This window comes from Uloborus diversus, chromosome 3, assembly GCF_026930045.1.
Source record: "Uloborus diversus isolate 005 chromosome 3, Udiv.v.3.1, whole genome shotgun sequence".
Taxonomy (NCBI): Eukaryota; Metazoa; Arthropoda; class Arachnida; order Araneae; family Uloboridae; genus Uloborus; species Uloborus diversus.
The window spans coordinates 73,607,548-73,634,581 of record NC_072733.1 but is presented as its reverse complement, the minus strand read 5'-3'; the positions used below and the strand labels follow the sequence as shown (position 1 = coordinate 73,634,581).

General features: G+C 29.8%; 1 protein-coding gene across 1 annotated transcript in view; it reads right to left on the bottom strand.

The window, feature by feature from the left end:
- Nucleotides 1-6,237: 6,237 nt before the first annotated feature.
- The window catches only part of LOC129218231 (high mobility group protein DSP1-like), a 33,997-nt gene continuing 13,200 nt past the window's right edge, over nucleotides 6,238-27,034 (bottom strand). The window contains exons 5-6 of the mRNA XM_054852455.1: nucleotides 13,615-13,724; nucleotides 6,238-6,729 (exon numbers count right to left, since the gene is read on the bottom strand). Of these exons, the coding sequence (XP_054708430.1) occupies nucleotides 6,238-6,729; nucleotides 13,615-13,724 (602 nt within the window). The remainder of the gene's footprint in view (nucleotides 6,730-13,614; nucleotides 13,725-27,034) is intronic.

Sequence of the window (27,034 nt, the reverse complement as noted above, 5' to 3'; positions counted from 1 at the left end):
CAAGCGTGCATTTGTGTTAATGTGAAAACTGTTTCTATATTTGCCTGGTTATCACTTAAACAGCAATAAAATAAATAAATAACATCATAGTCTTAATAATTTCTCAGTTTATTCTTTCACACATCCCTCATGCTTCCTTTTTTTCCCCTTTTGGATATGACTAACCTAGATTGTGATTTTGAAATCCTGAAGTTCATCATTGAATTATTTATACTTCTTCAATTATAACATTGAAAAGAAAGGTTCTTTGGTTTACGATAGGTTTCTTTCATAATTTCATCAAATCTTTCAATAAAAATTATTATAAACTGTGTTTTACATATATATGTATCAGTTTTACCAATTATTTCATATATAGATTTTTAAAAAAAAATCCCATTCACTTTTTGCATTTTTTGTAAAATACCCAGTTTTTGGGTATTTACCCAGGCCTTGGGTAAATACCCAAAAAATATTTACCTACCCACTGGGTATTTACACGATCCACATCACTATATGTAACAAATTCTCATTCGTCAGATGTTCATGGAGAAATGAAATTGTTAAAACTGCAACATGCAAAGAACACTGTTATTAGACACATATTACATAATTATACACATATACATAATAATGAAAAGTTCTGAATGATTTTTAAAAAAAGAAAATTAAAATAAAAGTAAAAATACTTAACTTTTTAACAGCATGTTTATATATTTGGCCCCAAGTTTAATATGACTCATGATATGCTTAGAAACATAGTAACAAACTGAAAAATTAGAATGAAAACAGTGCTTTACTGTTTAATATATGTGTGTGTGTGTGTATATATATATATATATATATATATATATATATATATATATATATATATATATATATATATATAGTGTGCAAAACAATTTTACTCAGAAAGTACCACACAATTTTATATGAATTCAAAACAGCAAAAATAACATTTGGAAAAAAGTAACAAAAATTGGTATTTGATACCATACTAAAAATTTTTATCCACAAAAAAGAATTTCAGCATTATATGCCAAAATTCCAAAAATATTAAGTATAAAATAAATGCATGAGTATTTTGTACTAGGGCTGTGACAAATATGTCACTGACATGGCAAAGGTCATAACAATAATAAACAAAACAACAAACATAATTGTCTAATACTTGAAATACTTAGCATAACATCAAAAGAGACCCCATATAGAACTAAGATTATAAACATTTACAATACAGTATTACAAATCATACTCCTAAGAGCATTTAAGTAGTGTATATTAAGTAGAGTGATTTCAAACTTATTTATAAAAAAAAAAAGAATGAGATAAATATAGCTCGGGCTGAAAACATAATTAACATTGTTAAATTATAGCCTGATTGCTTTAGTTTCATTTGCATTCCTTTAAAATTTGCCAATAAAATGAAAACCCATGTTTTATCGTAATTTCCTAACTAATGCAAATACCCTCAAATAAATTTCATCTGGAAGAGTCATAAACACTAATTCTCAATATATATATATATATATATATATATATATATATATATATATATATATATATATATATATATATATATATATATATATATAAATATATATATAAATATATATAAATATATATATATATCATTTATTTGCTTTAGTTAAACTCCCAGCAAAGATCAAATCTCAATTACTTTTCATAATGTTGTTCTTATTAAACATAAAATATATAGCTAGAGCATTTGATAAACATTTTAATGAAAGTATATTGCACAAAAAATACTTGAAATTTTTTTTAAAAAATATGAGAAAGCTTTTTTTTTTTTTTTTGCATGAAGAATGAAATCAATTATAGTGTACTTTTTGAGATGTAGTTAAGTTTATAAAGGCTTTATGGGATATAATAAAGATCAAAGAGCACATTTTTTAAATGCTCATTTTTGTTTCAACACATTTAATGAATACTTCCTGAAACTTTTGTTAGTTTCTGAAACCATGAAAAGCACTTTATAGTTTTTACATTTTCTGTCTGCAGAAAAATACTGCATCAATTACAAAGAATAATCAAAGAGTATGCAACCTTTACTTTAAAATTGAAAAAAAAAAAAAAAAAAAAAAAAAAAAAAACAGATTTGAACACCCAATTCTTGAAAATTTTGAAATCAACTTCTTTATAATACAGTGGAATCTCATTTTAAGTGAGTGTTACTTTATGTGTCACCAATATCTGAATCCTTATTGGTTAGGTCCTCTTTTGCAACTTCTGAAAACTTAATAACTTTACTTCTGAGAAAGAGCTCTTGACCCAATTGCAGAATATGTTTTCAGTGGTCCAAACTCGCTTATTAGGAAGCCAAAATTCAGTTCACTGCAAGTTGTTTCTATCTTAAGGAGTTTTGATTTGAAAGGAGGGGGAAATTATACCTGTTTGTAATGCCCCATCCACCTAAAATCAAAACTCATTTGCATAAAACAAACTTAAGACCTCAAATCTTAAACTGTGCAACCAAATTGACAAAATAAACCTTTGTAAAACCAGGTGTTACGGTATAATTCATTTCTCATGAAACATTAATTTTTCATGAGCAAGTTGGCCAAGAAGTATGGGCTTTGGAAAGTGAAATTTTTAGCGTTCACATAAGTCCCAAATTAGAGGGCTTACCCTCTCCTTTTATGACATTTACTTTGAGGTTTAATGAGAGTTAATTTTATGCTGTATTGCAAAAATATATTTTTATCACTTTTATTTTACATTAGGTTGCTATTCTTTATAACTCAAACTGCAGCTGATAGGCATTTATTTCAAAGCTTTCCATTCAAAAATAAGTCGTCCAAAAACACATAAAATCAAACATACAAGTAGTAAGTAAAGGTAAATGTCTTAACTTTTAGTATCTGAAGTAGAAAAATCTACCTTTTCCTTCAATTTTAAATAGAATAACACAGTACTTATTTATAAGTAGAAGTTTGCAACACGAAGTAAACAAATAATAATAATGGTAGTAATAATAAAAGCATGTCCTTTGTGTAGTTGTAATTCATGTAATCAAAAATGCTTGCTGTTAAAAAAAACTAATAATAATCTATTCATGCCATTTTCTAGAAGTCCTTGCAATGTAATACAAATAATGCAAATTAAAACTACATTGGTCAGTAAAATAAATAAATACCATAAATGGTTAAATATCACCATTTTAGGTATTTTCAATTAAATTATCTGAAAACCTTCTACAAAAAATTTGAGATTCACAAGTACCTAGACAGGGTTTCAAAGTGACTTGCCCAAAATAATGATTAAACTGCAGGGCAGGTATAATGACAAACAAGGTGGCCATGATTAGAGAAAAATAGGTTTTCCGTTCAACTAAAAATTCCCTGATTTCTCTTCAAACTGCACTCTTATCTCTTTTGACTCTATTCCTATGTTTTACACATATTTTTTATTTTTTGTTGTTTAACATTTCAAAACGTTACATAAGTTTTTTAAATTATGAACAAGAAGATATACTACCGGTTTTAAAAAGGTTGGATTTTTTACATAAAGGGCTTTTTGAGCATTATTTTGAAATGAATAATTTTTAATAAAATGTAATATGTTGGGCTTTGCGGCTGAGAGCATTCTAACCTGTGGGGTAAGTCAGCACTTGACAGATCCTGTCTTGTGTGATCATTCCTTTCCACGATTTCCATCTCACAGAGAAAAGTTTTATAACATTCTGCCATGTGGGATGATATGAGCATGTCATTTAACGAAGTACAAAAACATCGGTAGTCTAAGAATTAAATGAAATAGTCAAAATTTTACATACACAAGCAATGGTTAAAAATTACACGTATTGAGTGTGTCATAAAAGGAAAACTTAAGTGTTAGACATCAGGTTGCATACCCGTTAATCATGCCTCACACAAACATTTTAATGCAATGAAAGTGGAAAAGTAATGTCAAATAGATAACAGTTACCACATTTTATAATTTATAGTGTACATTTAGATATATTTATTAAATTAAATACAAAACATTAAAACTATTATTTCAGTGCCAAAATCTAACATTTTAAAACAATTATTGAAACATTTTGCAATTACTAGATCTAATAACAAAAATTATTCTACAAAGTGTTCTATATAGGACAGCATTAACTGCTTGTAATTTTTAATGCGTAAAAAAAAAAAAAAAGATAAAATGCAACCAATCTCAACTGAAACAACACATAACTACAATGAGCCTGAACTTTTGCCTGATAATTTAGTGCAAATAAATTTATTTAAAACTGTGGTAGTAAAAAACAGTATGATGTACATGAAATTCTATGTAGCTGCCAATAAGTTAAAACTGAATATGACTGGCTTGAACTACTAGACCTGAAAGTAGGCTGCATCATTATTACATACAATTCAATTTATAACTGATAATAACTGTTTTTTGACAAAGCTATGACTAAAGCTTAAATTTTCAACTTCATATATTTCAGTTTACATTCACTAAAAGTTTTCAATTTTTAAGGCAAACATAGCTAAGTTTTATGTAATGTGTTATGCAAAACTAATTGTAAAGTAAGAATTGTATTCAGTTAGTGGCCTGAATGCATTTCTGTAGCAAATGGAAGTAAGAATGGAAGGGGGAAAATAAGAAAATTGGAAGATTTTGACAGAAAATAAGAAATCTTATAGAGCAGATAAAAGGCTTCTCTTACAGCTTTAACATTTTTCTATGCATTTGAAATGAGCGAAAAACAAAAATAAAATGTGCTCAGGTATAAATGATTATAAAAAATTTAAAAAAAAAAGATTTAAAAGTCAAGCTATACACATTCTTGCTTGTTGAAGCATATGGTGAAACCTGCTTTTTAAGTCAAAAATTTAATAATCGAGAAAAATTTAAAAGGTAAAATACAATTTAATAGAAAACAAAAACTAGTAAGAAATATTACAAATATAGCTCAATAAATATCACAAGAACAAAAAATACTCTGGTCTAATAATTCTTTAAACATTTTAAACTGGAAGATGAGAAGAATAAAGCATAATACAAATTGAAAAATTATGAAATATAAAACATAAATAAAGTAACTAAAATTGTGAAATTCCATATGTTTTAATATCAACTGTTTTCCTTATGGTGCAGTTATATTTACTATAACAGATGAAAGTTATTTTTAGCCACCAACTGATTTAACATGTAAGAGAACTAAGGATTATGTTTTTTCCTAGTGTAAAACTATTTTGGCAGTCTTCTTTTAATCAAATATAGCAAAAATCTAGATTAACCAAATCATATAAGATTTATATCTTACAGCAAAATTGAATGTCTTAAGTACCTGCCATAACAAAAATGGTCACCACGAATTGGTTTTCAATTGTACATTATTGTAATCAACAATGATTTCTAGTGGTTAATATCTTATATGTTTACTTAAGAAACTACATTGTTTTTGAAGAATAAATGTAGCTTTTATGCTTTATCAATGACAATAGCACTACTATTTTCAGGCAATTGAACAAGCTCAAAACTTTAAGAGAGAAAGAAAAAAGCCTTAATACCATGGATCATTTCTGAAGATAGAATTTTGTGTCATTTCACATTACAGCTTTCTATAACCAAAAAATTACACCAGCTTAATTTTATTCTTGAAAAAAGATAAATGCAATCAAAACTTGCATTTCAATTTTAAATCATACTTTTATATTATGGGAAAGAATTAAAATGCTTTAGCTTTAAAGTTAAAACAATAATGAGTCAATGTTTTGAATATTTTGAACAAACACCAACAAATCACATTAAAAATACCGATATTTAAAAAGTATAATAAGATGTCAAACAAAAAATTATATTTCTAACTTATAAAAAAATAAAAAACAAAAAAGTATAAAACAAACGAAACTTAAAAAATACAAGAAACTATTCAACGGAGCTTTAACTTTGCCTTTTATGAGCAAAAATATAAACACATACAAACACATAACATTGTAAAGAACAAGGGTACTTGTTTTTAATTAAAACTTTTCGTTATATTTTAATGAATGCATTTCATGAAGAAGATTTTACAACTTTATTCATCAAATGAATTAAAAATATGACTCTCACAATCAAGACTTTACACAGACACATACAGAAAATTTTAAATGATATTCATTCTTACATATGAATATCATTTATTACATATAAAGCTTAAAAATAAAATTTTTAAAATGTCTTGAATGAATTTAAAAATTAAAAATAATATATATATTTATATATATGAGCAGAAATGATCACCATGAAAATCAGTAATCAATTCCAACTGTAAGGCCCTTGCATATGAGCCTGATTATAATTAGGACTGGATGAAGAGAGGTAATTGGATGATGACATAGTTGTCTGAACCTGATTATAATTTGGATTATGCATTAACATTCCATTTGCATGAGCAAAATTGGAAAGTGTATGCTGAGCAGCATACCCCATTGCCATAGCATGAGAGAGAGACATTGGATTAGCAATGGATGAAAGCGCAGCTATAGAACTATTAGGACTATCAGTGGTAGAAGCATCAATAGGACCAGGACTTAAAGTAGGAGGCGGTGGTGAGGTGCTGTTGGACAATGATGCAGGTGTGGGAGCTTCAATTGGTGAAGGACATGAAGAGCCTGAATTGGATCCAGCTTGTGACAATTGTGGTATCTGTGAAGTAGTAGCAACACTTGGTAATTCCAAGCTACCAGAACTATCATTAGAAGGTTCATCAATAGGAGGTTTTACCAAAGTCATTGTTTCAATACTTTGCTGCAATTAAAAACAAATAGTTGAAAGAGAATATGCTGAACTTAAAATTAAAAAAGGGAATTAATTTAAGGAAAAAAATAATGTTGCTTCAAGTTATACTAACTAATGCATATACTATATACAAACAACTTCCAAAATACTTAAATTACATCTTTTGTAGAAAAAACGATATTTCACTCTATCAATATTACTTTGTTCTTTATATGGCTGGGTCATACTCAGAAAAAGGATTTACAGTCGCATCCAGACTTACGAGAGGGATGCGTTCCAAGACTTCTCGCGTAAGTTGAAATTTCGCATTGTGAAAAGGGGTGCGATTAGGTGTCTTTCGTTTAACACGGTTAATTCGTTCCGTGTAATATTAAAACAGCGTTATACAAGATTTTTTTCTTTTTAAATAAATTGTTAACTTATTTTTTACACTAATTAATCATGTCAATACATATCGCATTGTATCGAAACCGTGTTTCGTGTTATATTGAAATAGCGTTATACGAGACTAGGAAATAATGTGAATCAAAGGATGTGCACTGTGTTATGTCGAAACCAAGTTTCATAAAACAAAGTAAAACCTTTTAAGAGTTATTATCAAACATTAACAGAATGTATTAAGCAAAAATAAAATTCCATCTTTTTTTATGAATAAACCTTCCTCTTGTATCAAAACCATGATGATTCAAGTCTCGTACCTTGTAATATCGAAACCGTGTTATACGAAGGATGCCTGTATATGATTTTTTATTAACATACCCAATTATATTAGACATTTTTAAACACTTTTCAAACTGTTTTAGACTGTAGACATTTTTTAACTGTAGATTACTGTTTCTTACATAAATAGCTAAATTTTTCCCGTCTTTTAAGAAAAGCTACATTATTCAAGATAAAATACCGTTAAGATGCACAAAATCAATGACCAATGGGAGGGAGAGACCTAAAATAAAACAGTACGGTACGTACAGTTCTGGGCTTTTTCAGATTACCTTCTCTTCACTTTTAATTGTAGGTATGAAAGATTCACTCCCCCCCATACTTAATTGTCGTGCTACCTTCGATACTTTCTAGTTGTTCAAGCATATCAGGAATATTCAGTTCTTAAATTGTCGCAAGCTTTTACTTTTCGTTTCCATCTTCACAAACTTTATATGAAACAGCATACCTAGGAGCCAAAATGTTTCATGACCTTTCATATTTAGAAAAAATAAATGAAAAATGAGGAGTGGTTATAATACACGCACTAACAAAGCAATGTTTGAACTAGCGTGGTGTGTGGGAACTTTCGCAGTCAGTGATGCTAAAAGGATGACAGTACACTCAAGAAGTCAACATTTTGCAGTCAATAACAAAGTCGACACTTAACATCATGATTCCTATCCAACTATTTTTGTGTTTCCAGCGAGAAATTTGCTTTAGCTATAAAATTCTTTGCTCATGAAAAACTCGCGTTATAGTCATTTCGAGTAAGTCGAATCGCGTTGTAGTGGGAGTCGACTGTATTTTATGTAAAAAAAATTATATATAAAATTGTTTTCATTGGCTATTTTTTCCCCTTAGAGTATATAAGCAGCATTTTTACATAAGGAGAGCTGTGGTCCTGTTATTTTGAATTTAATACTTCAGTTAAAAAATATTCAAAAAATTCATTGGTAATGGAGGTGAGACTTCAGTAACAGAGTGGAGAGTCAAGCAAAATATACCTGCAAACAAGTATAAATTAAATAATAAACATTAAAATATGAAAATTGACTCTTAAGAATATTATATTTTTTTATGTTTAACAACAGGAAATAATAAAACTTGATGCAAAACATATATTAAACTTATTTACATGCATCAATAGGTCAGCTGTGTTTGATCACTTTATTGAAAAATAATTTGCTTGTCAACATATTCATATTTTCATGTATCTTGTATGAGCATTTGTTCCTTTTGGAAGCTTTTGGATTTGCAATCTAGAATGGGCAATGTTTAAAAATTACGAATAGTTACATTTAATTTAAGGATTCTCTAACTCAACGGTTCTCAACTTCTTTGGATTCGCGGACCTGGCAAAAGATTTTTTTTTAATTTGCAGGCTAGTGGTTTTTTTTCTTCCTTTTCTCATAAAACAAACACTTGAATTTATGGACAGTTAAAAATATGAATTTTTTCAGCGGACCAGTAAGGCTTTTTCTCCCCTTTTTTTTCTGCAAAAAAAAAAAAAACTTTCGATTAGAGGACTGTTAACTGCTAGTGAAAAACTTTTATGAACGACTGAAGTTTTCTTTCCTTTATTAAAAAATACAATAATAAGTGAATGAATAGATAAATAAAACATTACTTGGCAATAAAGAACTGTTGCAAAAAATATTTAAGTGTTAAGACTAAGATAAGTAATTATTGTGATAACTGTACGTAAATAAACATTACTGAAAAAACATAAAAAAGTACAAGAATTAACCACAAAATTAACATAAAAGGTGTAGAATAAGATATTTTTATTATTATGCTGTTTTCTTTTTTAAGCAAGTTTCATTTTTTAATGTGAACAACAAAAAGATCTCAGAGAACCAGACAACTTTTTCTTAGTACAGGTGCTGGTTTGTCGGGCCACCAGTTAAGAATTGCTGCTGTAACTCGAATGCTTTGTGAAGATTACGAGCTCAGGGTTCATACACATGTGGCTAAAAAAATTCCCAGACTTTTCCAGGTAGTTTTTTTTGAAAATTCCAGATCACTTGCTTCATTCAAAATTAAGTTTAAATAACAATATTTTGAAAATAATTAAAATTGTTTAAAGTAGCAGTGTGTAAGAACTGAAACTTTGCCACTTAGATTTTTTAAAAAATCTTGGAATTTTTTTTCTCTAAAAATTTAAGTTTTTATTTATTTACTAGCCGCCTGCGGCGACCAGCCGGTCCGCTTTCTTACGCCATTCGCCTTTCTATGCAAGCAGCCACCTACGGCGGCTGGTTGGCTAACTTGTCATTTAAATTTTTACTTCAAGTTTGCCGCCTTCGGTGGCTGTTTAAATAAATTTGGCAGCAGTATTAATCATATATCTCTATCTTTTGTTGTGCCATTCACATTTTTATGCCAAGATTGCCGCCTTCGGCGGCTATCTACCTTTACAATCTTTCTCTAAAATTTTCTTATCCATCTCTATTTATTTTAACCTCCCCTCCCATTGCCTAATAAAAACAAAGATCACTCAAAAAACCCCACCTTTTTTTTATTTAAGTAGAGCAAAAAAAAAGTTATCTTCAAAATTCCCCATAGTGCGCAAAAAGTAGCGGTTGACAAAGAAAAAAAACTTATTATTGAATTAAATGTGCATAACTATGAAATGTAACGTAATATAGATGCAGCAAAACGTTCCAGCTTGGGGGGGGGGATGGAAAAAGAAATAAATGCAATCCCTAAATAAAACAAAAAAAAAGGGAAAGAAAAAAGCAAGCTCTGCCGGAAAACACGTGGTCATCACGTCATAAAATGTAGAAGTAAGCTGTATAGTAAAAACAAAAGATAAACATTGTTTGCGATTAAGATTCCATCGTAAATACCGAATCGAAATCCAAGTAATGACGTCAGAGGCATAAAAGATTGAAGAACGCTTTTTCCGACCGATGCGTGGAAAGACATAATGTGTTCAGCATTAAAAAATTGTTTAAAAAAAAAAATATTGCGTATTTTTAGGAACTTTTTTCTTCTGAAGAGGGCGAAATGGTTTTACTATTACCAACTTAAATTTTAGAAATGGGGCTTTGATACTTCTCGCAGGATGATATTTAAAAAAAAAACAAAACCCAGAAAAAATGCAAATTAAAGGTTTTTTGAAAAATTCATAAAAAATACAAAAATTGCTCTATTTTCAAAATTTTTTCATTCATCATATTTAAAATTAAATCTTCTACTTTATAGTGCAAAAAATATTTGTGTGGCGCGATTGGTTCGGGATCTGTGAGGTAAAAAGTGCAAAAAAAAAAACACATAAAACATTAAATAACTTTTTTTCTAATTAAAATATCAAAAATCGAAGCCCGAGGTGCACATCTTCAGCAAAAATTGCACCTGTATACCAAATTTCATCTTTCTAGGTCTTACCGTTTTCTCGGGATGCGCGCCACACACACACACACAAACATCTTATTTTATTATATGTATAGATTTCTTTAAATTTTGTTCAAAATTGCTTTCAATCATTTACTTTTTGTTGAAAACAAAGTACATTCAAATTATTTTAGCGTTTCTTCAATGCAACGTGTCATCAGTAATATTACAGTTTTGTTCTAATTGTTGCTTTACAATATACTTTTTATTTTTTTATTAGTACGTATATAACACAAAGCATACTGAGCAAATAAATAGAATAATTTTCTTAAAAAGATGCTGAGACTATATATATATATATATATATATATATATATAACTCTTAAGTCATTAATTATTTTTATATTTTTCAGGTATTAAAAAAAATCGAAATTCAAACAGAATTTCAAAATTTAAAGAGATTATTTGAAACTATACTTTGGATGAAGCAAAGCCAAAGATAAAAAGATTTTTAAGAAAATTTATTCTTATAGCTATTGTAAACACACACGATAAAATTAAGTATAAAGATCACGAACCAGCTACAAAAACTACCTTGATGTAATTATGCAAGCTGTAAGCAAAGATGGAACCAGAGAAATATAATTTTGGACACGCAAAAATGTCATTTTGGAGCAATTAAACATTTGGAATGAAAGAAACTTGACAGCAGCAGCAAAATATCTGTTCTGATAAAGCACATAAATCCTCCATCCTATTCCAATTCAAGCCGAATTTGTGTAGAAGAGAAACATAATGGTTCCTTATCAAGCTTTTTCAATATCAACATTCACAATATCTACTTATAGTATCAACACTCTACAAAAGTTTTCACAGAAACTCAAACTATTTGCTCAGAATCTACCCTTCTTAAAGTACACAAATAAATGTAAAGTGAAAAGAAACAAGAACATTGTACATCTCTGAATACTTCCTAAAGCTATAAAAAGTAAAATAATAAAATTTTCATCTAGAATAATTCAAATCTATGACTTTTGCAGAGTAATTATTCAGAAGTTATCCATGTGCCCGGCAAAACCAAGAATCTTCAGTTTATTAATCTCCCCCTCCTTTTCAATTAAGCTAGCTACATTGTTATGAACCAACTTTTTGATAACTAGTAACAAAATATCAATAGAATTTTTTTCACTAAAAAATTTTGCAGTATCAGGGGTCTGGCCAGAGGATATTTGGGTCCGTTAACGTACCCTTCACAAAATCCCAATCAACCAAAACGGACCTTTCACAAAATCCCAATCAACCAAAACGGACGCTTCACAAAATTCTGATACAAAAGATCGGATCTTTCACAAATTGTTTATTGAAAGAGCAAATGTGAAAGCAAAATAAAGCATATTTCTGTGTATAAACCGATAATTTTTGGAACCTTTTCTGAAGTCAAATTAGAGGGATCAGCTTATACAAAATCGTCTAATTTTGCAAAAGAAAAAAAAAAGGCACTCTTGTGATGCTCCTGCAAACGATAAATAATTGCTACTGCCAAATAAATATAATGCTTGTTGTTTGTTTTATCACAGCTAATTAGCAGCGGTGTTGTTGTAAACTTTTCTGAAAAGGCATTGGTAAGCACTTTTCTCCCCCCCCCCCCCCCCGCTCATGATTTAATAAACAATAATAATATATATCTGCGAAATGAGCTTAAAACTGCAAAAGGATAGTAAGGGTGGGGGGGGAAATATGATCGCTTCAGATAGGGTTACCAACTTCAAAATTATCACCACTTAAGAGTCTGGCGTTGAACCTTTATAATGACTTGATTAGAAAAAATTCTCATCATTTTATCAGCTTGTCAATATTTGCGTTTTTAAGGTGCGGTGCGGTGCGATGTTTAACTGTTATTTTCGGAGAAAATTATATGGGTTTTGACACTTTGAAAAATGCAATCTTTTAACATCCGATATGAGAATCATATTTTGTTCTTTTTTCAAGCTAACTTCGCTTTATTAGGATGCAAATAAGTCTTTTTATTTTTGTTAGAACTCTCATTTCAAGTTTTTAAAGCAAAATTCAATTTTCTTTTATGAGGATAGATATAGATGGTTTAATTTTTTTTTTTTTTTTGCTTCAACTGTGTCCACAGATATTAAGGAAATGTTTATCATAGGACTCTAAAATGCAATTTTAAGATAATTTTATCAAAAATATTTCTCTTACAAGCCGTTTTTTATACTTTTTGATGCCTTCACTTTGAGAATTGCGATCTCTTTGCATCCGCTATGGGAATCCGATTTTTCGAATTTTTGATGTTTATTACGCTTTGTTAAGAGGTAAACAATTAAAATATATCTTTTTATTTTTGTTAAAATCACGGAATTTATAAGTTTTAAACGAAATTCTGTGCTTTTTAAGAGTCTAGTCTCTTGGGCCAAAAAGTTAAAAATGCTGAACCCTTGTCTGAATTTTATTTATTTTTTTTTTTTTTTTTGTTACAAATATTTTAAATACTGTACAGAAATGTTTCTAGTATAATTTAACATAATGTAGAATGGTAGATAAATGTTGATACTTGAGAGAGCGATCCCCCCCCCCCTCACTAAATGTCCAGAACAATATAAAAAACACTCCAGAATGATATTCTCGACATAGAGGAAAACACAACTTTAAGTTTAATTGATGCAGTTTGTGCCATCTCTAAATTCTAAAATTTCGTTTTAACATTTTTTTTTTTGCGAAATAATTTGATTTTTCACAAAATTAATTCATTTTTCACAAAATTATTTGATTTTTCACAAAAAACGGACCCTCTGAAAAATCCTGGACAGACCCCTGAGTATACATATATTTTTAATAGCACACCTTTTTACGATAATCTTCCATATTAGCTTCATATCTGATCTTCTCCTCATTCTGTTTTTCTACATATTTCCGCTTTTCTTCATCTGTCATTGATCTCCAACGTTCTCCTCCTTTAAAAAAAATTTTTTTTTTCAATTTTATAACTTGCTGATTTTCTTACAATAACAGTGTTAATAATTACAATGTTAAAAAATAGAAATGAATCAATTATTTAATTACGTTACACTGTAATAATGAGTTTAATCTTGCGACTCCAAACTATTTCAGAAAAACGTCAAAAGAGCTGAACATACTAGTTTTTGTTTTTCCCTTTTCAAATAACTTTTACATCCAGTCAAATGTAAATGAGGCACACTATATAACAATCATGATGTTGGACTTTGTAATGAAAGTAGGTGAAGCTATAGTAGTGTGCCCTATTGAAAATCAGGATGAAGGAACAGATTAAACAATTACCACTGGGCTATTTGTTACACAAGTTTGAAGTGAGGTTTGTGAGTGGTGTGATCAAATCTTAACATCAATATGAAAACCAGGAAAAAGAAGATATGTAAACCGTTTCTTGACAATGGAAAAAGCGTCAGAAATGGAATTTCATGCCTAAAACAATTGCTGTGTATGGCAAACACAATATATGTCACAGGTTCATATGTAATGAGCAGAATGAACAATTTCAGGAAGGTATGGTCGTATTAAAAGACCATAGTCAGGCAGAACAAATGCATTGTATCCTTATCCTTTCAATTACTAGGAGAGAGAGCACACCTGGGTACAATCATATTTTTGCAGGCAATAAAGCAACTCATTTCCTGGCAAAACGCAACACTGGAAGGTTGCTCCAGCCACCAAAAGCTGTCACTGCTAGATGATTTTTTATTTCCAGTTAAAATTTAGCTTTGACAATCTGGAGACCTTGCAAAAAATTCTCAACAGGATTCTCGTTACATCCAGGAAGTGTTGAATGGGTTTCAGAGTCATTCGCAATCTTCAATTCAAAGAACTTAACAGAATTCTAGGCTGTCACTGAGTAATGATCCTAAAAAGCCATTTTAATAGCCTTTTACATGAGAAATAGTTGCCAAACAATGAAAATAGCTTTTAAAATTATCTTTTAAATAGTATTAATCTTAAATCATATTAGATATACTTCAATGATTTAGACACACCTCAGCTGCATGGTATAAAAGCTAGATCACCTTGAAAGCGGAGCTCTCTCCAGTTACACACAATGGTACTCTCGACATCGTTTCATACCAATCTCATTTCAATCATAGGAATAAACAACATTTATATATTTGAGATATTTATAACATAATGAAAAAATTACAGCCAGTAATTATATTTTTGAAATGTCTGAAAACATACAAGTTAAAAAATCTTTTTTTTTTTTACTTTTAAATACTAATAAGACATTATTCCATCTTAAATAAAATATTTTAACATACCTACTTTTCCATATACCCATCAAACAAAGCCAAATTTTTGCATATAAAGCAATCAAAAGCTTCATTTTTGAAAAAATAAGTGCTTTTACAGTCATTTATTTTTCATTCATATAACCACAACTCCTTTCAGTATTCTTTTTCCCTACTCGCTCGAAACCAAAAAAAAAAGTGGGGTGGGGGTATCTTCAATAGGGAGCTAAACAAATAATTATGTTTCTTCTTTCCCTTCAAATGTTTATTCAATAAATAAATAATAACTAAAATAAAAAATAAACAATTGCAAGACAAAAAGCACCAGGTAATGTGATCCAGAACAGCATTTCTCTGCCTTTTTTCATCTGTTGACCAGTAAACATTTGAATTTTTTTTTTTTTTTTTGTAAAAGAAAATATGTTACATAAGATAACTGCAGCATTCATGTTTGAAAACAACAATATTTCAATGCAAGATGTGAAAATAATATACCTATTATTAAAAGTAAATTCACCTTTTGAAAAATCACAGAAAATTATGAAAAGTAATCACAAAATTAATGCAAAACAATAGCATCAATTGTTGCCCTTATTCTTCTGATATGGACATTTCTACTTAGAAGACAGGTGAAAATCTCCAAGGGGTCAACTATTTCAACTGGACCAGTGGGGGGGTTTGTTGGACCAGCGGTTCAGAATCCTTGATTTTGATATGCATGCAAAACAAGCTGTTTTGATTATACCTTCCCTCTCCTCCCCCCCCCCCCAAGCTCGTTTTTTCATTACTCATTGAGTACAATCTTGAATTTGTACAAAGAGACATTTATTCTTGGGCCTTTTTATTTTCTTAAAACCATTAATTTCAGATTGAACTTTCATTATATCATAAAAAATCCTCAAGTAGACAGTGACTTATAAATAAAATGTATAGGGCACTTTTGCAAACAAGTTATTTCAAAAATAGAACGAAAGTAGCAAAAAGAATTTTTAATACAAAGGAAATAAAGTTTAATTTATCAATTTAAAATCTGAGATGCACAAGTTGTAAGAGAGGGAATTTTTGTGAAGTATGCATTTCTGGTTTGCAACTTCAATAAATTTTCTTCTTTACAATTCCCAATACAGGGTGTCAACAGGAACTGTAAAAAAAAGTTCCCTCACTTTTCCCTGATTTGCGTTACCAATGATAATGGTTTCCTTTCTTTGCCCTACCTGAAAAACATTGCATATCAAACAAAATGCAGTGTTTAAAGCCTTTTAAGCTGTTAATTAAGAATTTATTTTGTAAAAGATGCTCCTTTTTTTTAGTAAAAATAGTATATTAAATTATCTATAGGGAAATATTATAGTAAATCTAAAACAAATACTTTACCTTCAGTAAACAATTAACAAAAGAGTTCTAAGAAATAATTAACATGACTCTTAAAGATATCTAATCATTATAAAACTTAAAAGTTTATATTAAAATATTTTGAACTGAATTTTCAAGCAGTATAATTGTTGCTGCAAGAATAGCAAGTACAGTGCCCGCCACTAATAAAATCACTGGATTATAAAATCAGCCGCTTTATAGAATCAAATCTGGAAGAACAGAATCATTTCTATATCAAAACATGTTAGGTTTATCCTTTAATAAAATCATCCTCGCGGTTTTATAAAATCAAACTTTTGAAGAGCATATGTTAATTCTTCTCTGAATAGAACCAGGATTTATTTTTTCTTTCAAGGAAATTAATCATTGCAGCACTAATAAAATAACAAATTCCACATAAACAAAAACGAAAAAAAAAGGTGAAGGTTGTACGTTTTTTTTTTTTTTTTTGGGGGGGGGGGGGAGTTGAATGAAACAAAAGGAAGAAGAATGAAGCAGTCTCAAGAGAATTGTTTCAGAGCCATGTATTATTAGCTGGTGCTGCCTATTTCTACTTCGCAGAACTGTTTCAACATGCAGCCCTGCTCAGTCACCACTGGGTCAATCAGTTCGTGCTCATTCAGCTATCTACAAGGGTTGACAGTTCATTTTTACAATTGAATTAAAATTGTTAGCTAGCAAGTCCTGACGACTTGAGTGTGAAAGATTAATTCGAAATTTTGAATTAGTATGACAAGCTTCCTAAATGTAGTTAGTGTGATGCTGCAATTAAATAACTGATTTCTCAATCTTTACTTTCAAATTCTCTTATTCAAACAACAATAAGTCAATATTTTAAGACCCTTGAGAAATTTTAAAAATGTACCTTATGTAAGTTAAAATGTCAACTGTATTTTGCAACTGAACTAAAATAATACACTACAACTAGACTAAAAATAAAATACAACCAATAGTAATTTATTTCTTTTTTAGAATATTTATACTTAACAACCTTTTTTTTTTTTTTCAGTGCATGACTGCCGGTTTATAAATTCAGCCGCTTTATAAAATCAAATGTCCTCAGAACGAATGTGATTTTAATAAGCGGCGGGCACTGTAATAGTGAACGTACAGAAGTAACGTAATTTTACTTACGCAAATGATAGACATATTTATGTAACTGAGCTATTTTCTAATCAAAAACTGGGGTTTTGATGAATGAACTAATACAGCATTTTAACTATTAAAAAAAATTAAAATTTTTATTTATGTACACAACTCAATTTGAAATATTTCATTTTTTGTCAAAAAAAAAAAAAAATCTTGCATTACTTTTGTAACAAACAACATTTAAATACAAAAAATAATTATTAATTTCAAAATATATATGTTTCAAAATAAAAGAATTTTACAGTCTGGCAAAAAATAAAGTCTTTGTATAAGCTGAGGCAACAGCAAATAATACGATTGAAAAAAAAAACCCAAGTTGATTTTCATTTAACATTCCATTTTAGCAGTTAAATTGAAAATGCTAAGCAATAACTTCTAAGCTTTTATTAGTATTAAATCAAAAAACAGATTTCTTCTTGAAATCGTGATTACGCTACACTAATTACTTCAAGACAATGAGTAAAAGCAAGGGAACTAAGTCATTAAGGACGGCTTCCTCTTTGCCTGTAGGGTTGTTTACTTTACATAGCATGGAACCCGTGGAAGCTATGAAAGCTATGTAAAATAAACAACTTTATCGACACAGAAGCACTCATCCTGTGAAGTTCATCTTGTGGTTAATAAGTTAAGATTCAATCCTTTGACCTTAACCAAAAAAGATACACAAATATGCGGCAGTGTATAATCACACCTCATTAGTTTTACTTTTTTTAAAACAAATAATTGGTGGGAAATGCATAGGAAATTGGTGGACTGCAAGGAAAATGTTTTTTTCATGAAATCAATTTTCCGTTTTTTTTTGTTATTTTTCAAAGTTCCCTGATATTTCCCTGACTTTTCCCTGATCTCCCTGATCCGTCGCCACCCTGCAATAACAAATAAAGCAGGTGAAACCGGATGGAAATTATTTTGTTATTGACGGAAATTCCAAGAAAAGGGAGAGGACTTTTGTTTGACCACATGCGCTTATTCGGTATTATAATGTAGTTAATTTATTTTTTAACACCCCAATGATTTATTGGAGAGAGAAGGGTAACTACCAATAAACAATATAGCAGGCCCTGGGAATCTGCACTACGTGCTCAAGAGAGCCTTAGCACTATAAATCTTATTACATAAAATAACCTGGCAAGTTTTTATTTAAAAGGTAACCAACAAAATTGAAAAAATAACAATAAATAGAGAATAAAGCTCAACTAGATCGTTGAAATAAGTCAGCTGTACTTATTAGACAGAGCAAAATGGTAGGGTCAAATGGGGTAAAATGGGTAGTCAAAATATATGGTTTAAAAAACAAATTATTTTTGATTAAATTTGCATTTTATTGAGTTTGATAATATACTAGGCAGCTCTGAATTCTATTTCACAATGCATATTTTTTCAATAGATCATTTTTTAATGAGTGCTAACATTTTAAATTGAAGTAGATAAATTCAAGTCACATGTTGTCTGCTTGAATTTCTATCTCCAGCTCTTGATTTTTGAGGAATTTTTATTACTGTTATAATATCTTTAGTTGGACATTTTTGATGTTGCTTCAACTTAAAGAGAAGAAAAAAAAATAAATTCTTCTATTTTATTTAATCTCATATTTTGAAAATGGGGTAAAATAGGGTATATGATTAGGCTTATCATTCAAGCAAGTTGTTTTCGAGATACAGCATGATATTTTTCTTTAAATGAATATTAATTCATTTATGGTAAATTTAAAATGATTGAAAAATTAAAATATACACTGCCATGATTACATAAAATAAGCTTTGCTCCATCCTAATAAATAAAAATAAGTCAGAGGTATACTTAGTCTAGTGTTAGCGTGCACTTGCCCACCAAATAACAATTTCCTTGGAATATGCTACTGGAACAGCCTAACCGGGTCCAGTCTGTTGCTAGTTGTCACATTTGTACTTGTATTTGATTGCAATCAGATGATACCAGGGGCGGATACAGGATTTCATTTTAGGGGGGGGGGGGGGGGGTCATGCTCAAGAACGTAGTCCTTATGAACAAAAATTTTCTTCAACAAACACCCCCTCCCCCCCCCCATAAAAACTCTTCAAATATACAAACTTACAAACAAAACTCATTGAAATCATAGCTCTTCAAATATGCTTACAAAAATCATTGAAATCATTGATAAAAATCATATTAAAAGTTTTCTTTTAAAACAATTTTTCAGTTTTAGAATGTAAACCAAAAATTTTCGGAAACAACAACTCTAAGTTTTCGGAAATTTCGGATCACAAAACCCCTGGTTGATTAAATATTTGCATAATACTCGACACATGTCCATCTTAGATTATAAATTTTGCATGATACTTGACACATCCATCTTGTATGCAGAAAAATAACGTCACTTAAAACAATAGTAAAACATCACTTAAAATAGTAAAAAATGCGGTGAAAATCCAATTAAAAATTTAATATTCTATAAATATAATTTGAACTGATAAATTACGCACCGACTGATTAATTTCAATAGTAGAAAATCTGAGATTGACGAAGACATCTCAGTCTCAGAGTCTGATACTGGAACTCCAGATATATTTTCATCGGTTTTGGGTTAATCAGTTTTTCCAACAGTCCAAAAAAAGATACTACACTGCTTTGTCACCCGAATGCTCGTATAGTTCTAACTACTCATGTATGGTTTAAAATTTTTCTTCTATATAGAAATACAGTAAAGCTGCGTATTTTTAGTTGTCTATTTTCTACTTGCTCTGAAAGAAGATAAATGATAGTACTTTTTTTTTCTTTTTCAATGTTTTACTTATTATTTTGTTGCTCCTATTTTATTTATTTTTTGACCAAATAGTTGGGCCGGGGGGGGGGGGGGCGATATTAAATGCAGCATGTAAGAAAATGCCATCAGGGTTTGAAATCGAGTTCAATTTCTAGGGAGGAATGTCCCCCTTTACTTCAAATTCCAGGGGGGATTTTTTGAATTTGGGGCAGAATTTTTATAAGTACTGAAAATTTGTTTAAAATTTTTCAATAATTCATTTTTATTTTATTTTTTTATTTATTCATTTTTAAGTAATAATTTTTTAGTGTAATATCAACCCCATTTTCAAATAATTATTCAGTAATTTTGCAATTTTATTTTATTATTTCATTTTTAATAAAACATTTTACAACTAAATAACACACACACACATTTTCTCTATTTTTTTAATAGATCATTTTCTGGATCTAATTATCCAAATGGGTTTCGGTCCCCATTGATTAGAATAATATTTCTACTGCACAAAGACTTTTTCTGACAATCAAAAAGTTACAGTAGAAATTTGCTTATACCTATTGAAAATGGACTGTCATTTCCAGCAGCTTTCGGATCGCATTTCGACCGGCGGATCGGAATTCATCGATGTCGACACATCGGAATTCATCGATGTCAGCAGATCGGAATTCATCGATGTCGGTAGATCGGAATTCATCGATGTCGGCAGATCGGAATTCGTTGATGCTGCCGTATCGGATTTGATTCCGGCAAATCGGAATTCGTTGATGCCAGCGAATCCGAATTTGTCACGTAACTTTAATTGCTTTGAATTGTTGGAAGCTTTAATAAAAATTTATCCATCATTACAAAATGAAAAAGGAGCTATGTTTGAATTGGAAAGGAGTTTGAAATTTTCTAAACACAATGTTAAAACTAGCAAAGACAAAAAAAAAAAGCAGAAAGGATTTGATGCATTTCAAAACGAGCCGAGCGCTTAAAGAAACACGTTGTAACCTATGACCTCTCTTATTTATTTGTATGAAAGAATGGACGACGTGGCGTTTCCAGTAGGGTTGCTCTCTAAGTTTGATGAGAAGGAGAAATCCGGATTACGCTGGTGGGGGCGGGAGGAAGGAGGAAATCTTTTGCTCTTCGCTAATACTACGGCATGGAGGAAAAAAAAATTTCTCCTCTCTGCTTTCCCCGTCTGGGGTTCGTTATCGAGTTTAAGAATTTACGGGGGCGGGGATCACGCACAGACCTTTGGATTGCGCCGGATTTATTGATTTTGTGCGTGTTTCGCGCAATCCCGCGCTCTATTTCAAACCCTGCCTCATGAGTTATTTTGATGCCCATAATTATACCTATGTACTTTTTAGAATATTTAGGTTTTTTTCCCCAAACCCTTTCTATGGTCCTAAGAACTGATTTACAATTTTGTTTAATGTAACTTTTTTATTTTTTGTAAAATAAAGGACAGTATAATTTTAAAAATAATTCCCTTGTTCACAATTCTGAAAAATCATCACTAGTTCTCAGTTCTCTAGTATGCTATGTACAAGTGTATGCTATCTTTACTGAACAATATTTCTATCAAAGATGCCTAGAAAACAGACAGGGTGGAAAGAGTGATTATGCAGACTGATTCACTGAAAATTTTCACGGGTTATTTCAAAGGTTCTAGTTTTCTTCTTAGGGAAGTTTTTTTTTTTTTTTTTTTTTTTTTTTTTTGGGGGGGGGGGGTGACTCTGAGGACTTTGAGGGAATGCGACATTGCACATTTGAGATTGGTGGATATTGGATTTTCTTATTTTTCCTGATGTAGACAATATAGATTTCATTAAAGAACATCTAATGATAAATTTTAATGAGCCACAATTTAACAATAGAGGCCGTTTCTTAATTTAAAGAATGACAAGTATGGATATCATGCATTGAAAGAAACCTAATTGGGTCATTCAATGTCAAATCAACCAATTACTCAAAATGACCACCTCAGATTTTCATGAAACTTTCAGGGATTATATACTGTTTGACATTCTAAATTCAGATCTACTTTTCAAAAAAATCTATCTTTTTTGGTTAATGAGATATTAATTTTTTAAATGTGTAAAAACTCATGTTTTTTTACTCATCTGTTGTGCTTAAAAATGATACAATTTTAGATCTATGGGGTCAATACAGTTGGTTAACAGCTCATTTTGAAGAGAATTGCATGAGCTTTAATTTGACATGCAACTTGCATATTTCTCTAAAGTTAGTGTCCTTTAAAAATTTTGAAAAAAATATATGTATTTTAATATGTTTTAATAAATACATCCTAAAAATTTCAGAGTGGGGACATGATGGGATCAGCAGTTATAGCAAATAATGCAATGACACTTTTTTTGTAAAAAAAAAATATATATATATATACATATGTATATATATATTGAGGGAGGGGGGGAATGGAAGAAGAAATAAATGCAATCCCTAAAGAAGTCAAAAGAAAAAAAGAAAAAAAGCAAGCGCTGCCGGAAAAACACGTGATCATCATGTCATAAAATGTGGAAGTAAGCTATATAGTAAAAAAAAAATGATTAACATTGCTTGCTATTAAGATTCCATCGTAAACATCGAATCGAAATCCAAGTAGTGACGTCACAAGCATAAAAGATGGAAGAACGCTTTTTTCGACCGATGCGTGAAAAGACATGATGTGTTCAGCATTAAAAAAAATTGTAAAAAAAAAACTATTGCATATTTTTAAGAACTTTTTTTTTTCTGAAGAGGGCGAAATTTTTTTGCTATTACCAACTTAAATTTTAGAAATGAGGCTTTGATTCTTCTCTCAGGATGATATTAGAAAAAAATAAAACCGAGGAAAAAATGCGAAATAAAGGTTTTTTCAAAAATTCATAAAAAATACAAAAATTGCTCAATCTTCAAAATTTTTCCATTAATCATATTTAAAATGAAATTTTCTACACTATAGTACAAAAAATATTTGTGTGGTGCGATTGGTTCGGTGTCTGTGAGGTAAAAAGTACTAAAAATTGCAAAAAAAAAAAAAAAAAAAAAAAACACATAAAACATTAAATAACTTTTTTTCTAATCAAAATATCCAAAATTGAAGCCTGAGTTGCACATCTTCGGCAAAAACTGTACCTGTATATCAAATTTCATCTTTCTAGGCCTTACCGTTTTACCGGGAAGCGCGCCACACACACAAACATCTTATTTTATTATATATATATATATATATATATATATATATATATTATATATATGTGTGTGTGTGTGTTTTTATTAGGCATTTTTTTAGATTATTTTCTTTTACTTTTTTAAAATCATTTCTTTAAATTAAACTCTTACTTTTTAAAATTACTTTTATTTTAAATTTTCTTTGAAATTATTTTTTAATTTTATTTTTAATTAAGCAATTTCTAATTTGGCAACATTTTATTTCAAAATTATGATATAAATTAAAATATAATTAAAAATTGAAAATGAAATGCATTAAAACCGTTTAAAGAACAAGCAGATCATGCAGCAGCTTGTTTACACACGTGTTGAAACACTCCCTGACATGTTCAAACAGGTGTATGACGCATTAAGTCCAATAGTTGAAGAAAGCTGTTCATTCTTATTCTGGCTTTCAAATAGTAAAGTAGGTTGTGTTTGATGTATTGATAATTGTGCTTTTTTAAATTTTGCTTAATTGTTTGTTTGTCAATAGATGTTCTCATATTTTAATAGTTATAAAAGTTGATTACTTTAAAATAGTTTTGTGCAAATTTTCAAGAGTGCTTATTGGAATTTAATAATGACTTTTTAACCAAGTTTTAAAGAAAGAAAAACATGACTGAAGCAGGGACTTCAAAAATTTCTTTGTACTGCTGCAATCCATTTAAGAAGCCTGGACATGCCTATTACAAGAAAAATTTAAGAACTGTGAGTAATAATGTATCAAAGCATCATAAGGAAGTAATTGAATGCTATAAAATATGTGATACTTGCCGCAAAGCTGTACAAAAATTACCTTTAGTTACCTCAGATTATAAAGAAAGTTCAGATGAAGCTATGAGTAAAACAGATCATGAGACTGAAATTTCAATTCCAGAAAAGTCTAAAGCTATTGAAATTTTAAATGAAAGTCTTGGAGTAATTGATGAAACTCCCATAAAAAAATTTGTCTTAGTGAAAAGAAGTACCCACAGACAAAATTAACTAAGATCACTGAAGTTTTAGGAACTCAACTATTTGGTTTAAGCTCAAAAAAATCAGATGATCTCATAAAGTTCGATTATGATAGTGAAATAATTAGCCGACTTAAAGAGAAATTCTCCAGTAAAAATGACAAAAGCTTAAAACTGCAAATTTTAACAACACTTCCAGAAAGTTGGACCTTAAAGCAAATAGAAAGCGAATTTAAAATGACAAATTTCATTGCTAGAAAAGCTAAAAAACTCGTGAAGGACAAAGGAATAATGTCTGCTCCTGATCTAAAACCCGGACCCAGAGACAGCGAATCTAGTGAAACAATTTTATGAATGTGATGAAATCAGTCGTCAGATGCCTGGTAAGAAAGACTTTTTTTCTATTGAAGTGGATGGAAGAGCAATTCATCTCCAAAAGTTTTTAATTTTAAATACCTTAAGAGAATCTTATGTGCTATTCAAAGAACATTATCCTGATAAAAAAAATAGGCTTCTCCAAATTTTGTAAACTTCGTCCGAAAAAGTGTGTTCTTGCTGGATCAGCTGGAACACATTCTGTTTGTGTATGCGCTATTCACTAGAATGCAAAATTGATGATAACTCAGCATAAGTTACCAGAACTGATTAACAGGGACAAACCAATCAAAACTTATAAAGACTTACTCAGTTTAATGATTTGCGAAATTCCTACAGACAAGTGTTATTTCCGTCAATGTAACAACTGTCCAGATACTAATAATTTGAAATATCTTTTTGAAGACTCGTTTGAGCAAAACAGCATTGATACTGTAACATACAAGCAGTGGATACAAATTGATAATAGAACTGCACTTGAAGCAATAACAAAACAAACTGATGATTTCTTAAATTGTTTGTTTGATAGCTTACCCAAACAGCTGAAACATTCTTTTATTGCTAGCAAACAATCTGCTTATCTTAGATATATGAAAAAAAATCTGGTTGAAAATCAATGGATTGTATTATGTGATTTTGCTGAGAACTACTCTTTCATTCTACAAGATGCTGCACAAGGATTCCACTAGAACAATGCACAAGCAACGATACATCCTTTTGTTGTACATTACATGGAAAATGCCATGTTACAGCACCTGAATTTAGTTATCTCTGATTGCATGTGCCATGATACAGTTGCTGTGCATTTGTTCCGGAGGCTTATGATAGCATACTTAAAGCAAAAATTGCTGCAAAGAGTGGACAAAATTCATTATTTCTCAGATGGAGCTACATCCAAGTACAAAAATAAATCGAATTTTGTAAACCTCTGTCACCATACTGCTGATTTTTCTATTGAAGCAGAATGGAATTTTTTTGCATCATACCATGGGAAAAATGCTTGTGATGGTATAGGCGGCACAGTTAAGCGATTAGCTGCACAAGCAAGTCTTCGTATGGTCTATAATGAACAGATTATGACCCCCCGTCAATTATATGAATGGTCTAAAGACAATATTAAAAATATTGATTTCATATATTCAACAGAAAAAGATTATGAAAAAGAATTAGCATTTTTGAAAACAAGGTTTGAAGAAGCCATAACAGTGAAAGGAACTAAACAGTTCCACAATTACAGACCAAAAAGCAAAAGCACAGTTTTCGTTAAATATTACTCTTTTTCACACCACACAAAAGAAGAGATAGTAAGCAAACATGATGATGCTGATGATTTGGACTTGAATAATATAGTTGGTTTTGTAACATGTGTATATAATAATGAATGGTGGCTAGGTTGTGTTTTAGGAATTGAAAATGAGGAGGGAAAGTAAGTTTTTTACAACCTCATGGACCTTCTCCATCCTTTAAGTACCCTCATACTCCTGATGTATTGGTTGTAAATAAAACGGAAATACTTACCAAAGTTGACCCTACAACACAAACTGGAAGGGTTTATAATCTCTCAGAATTTGAAAGTTCAAAGGAGAGTAAAAAGGTATTTTTATGTATCGAATTCTACTTTGTGTTTATACATTTCAAAATTACATCCTCGAAATTTCTGTGCTAGTTCTGTTTACTGAACTTCAAAGGAATAAAAGATAACCAAAATTTAAGATTTTTTTGAAATTTAAAGGTTTTTTAATTAATTGAACTATTTATAGTTTTACTACAAAATGTTTATAATATTATTTAAAAAAACTAAAACATGTATATTTTGAAATAAATTTAAATTGTTAAAAATAGTTTTGTGCATTTAAAAAAGTATTTTTATTTATTTACTGTTTTTTTAATTTTTAAACGAAAATGCTAAGCAGCACCATTGTATTATTTGCTATAACAGCTGATCTCATTATGTCCCCACTCTGAAATTTTTAGGATAAATCAACTAAAACATATTAAAAAACATATATTCTTTTCAAAATTTTTAAAAGACACTAACTTAAAAAAAATTTAAATTTAAAAAATTAAACAAAAATAAAAAGGCAAGAAAAATATGCAAGTTGCATGTCAAATTAAAGCTCATGCAATTCTCTTTAAAATGAGCTATTAACCAACTGTATTGACCCCATACAACTAAAATTGTAGCATTTTTAAGCGCAACAGATGAG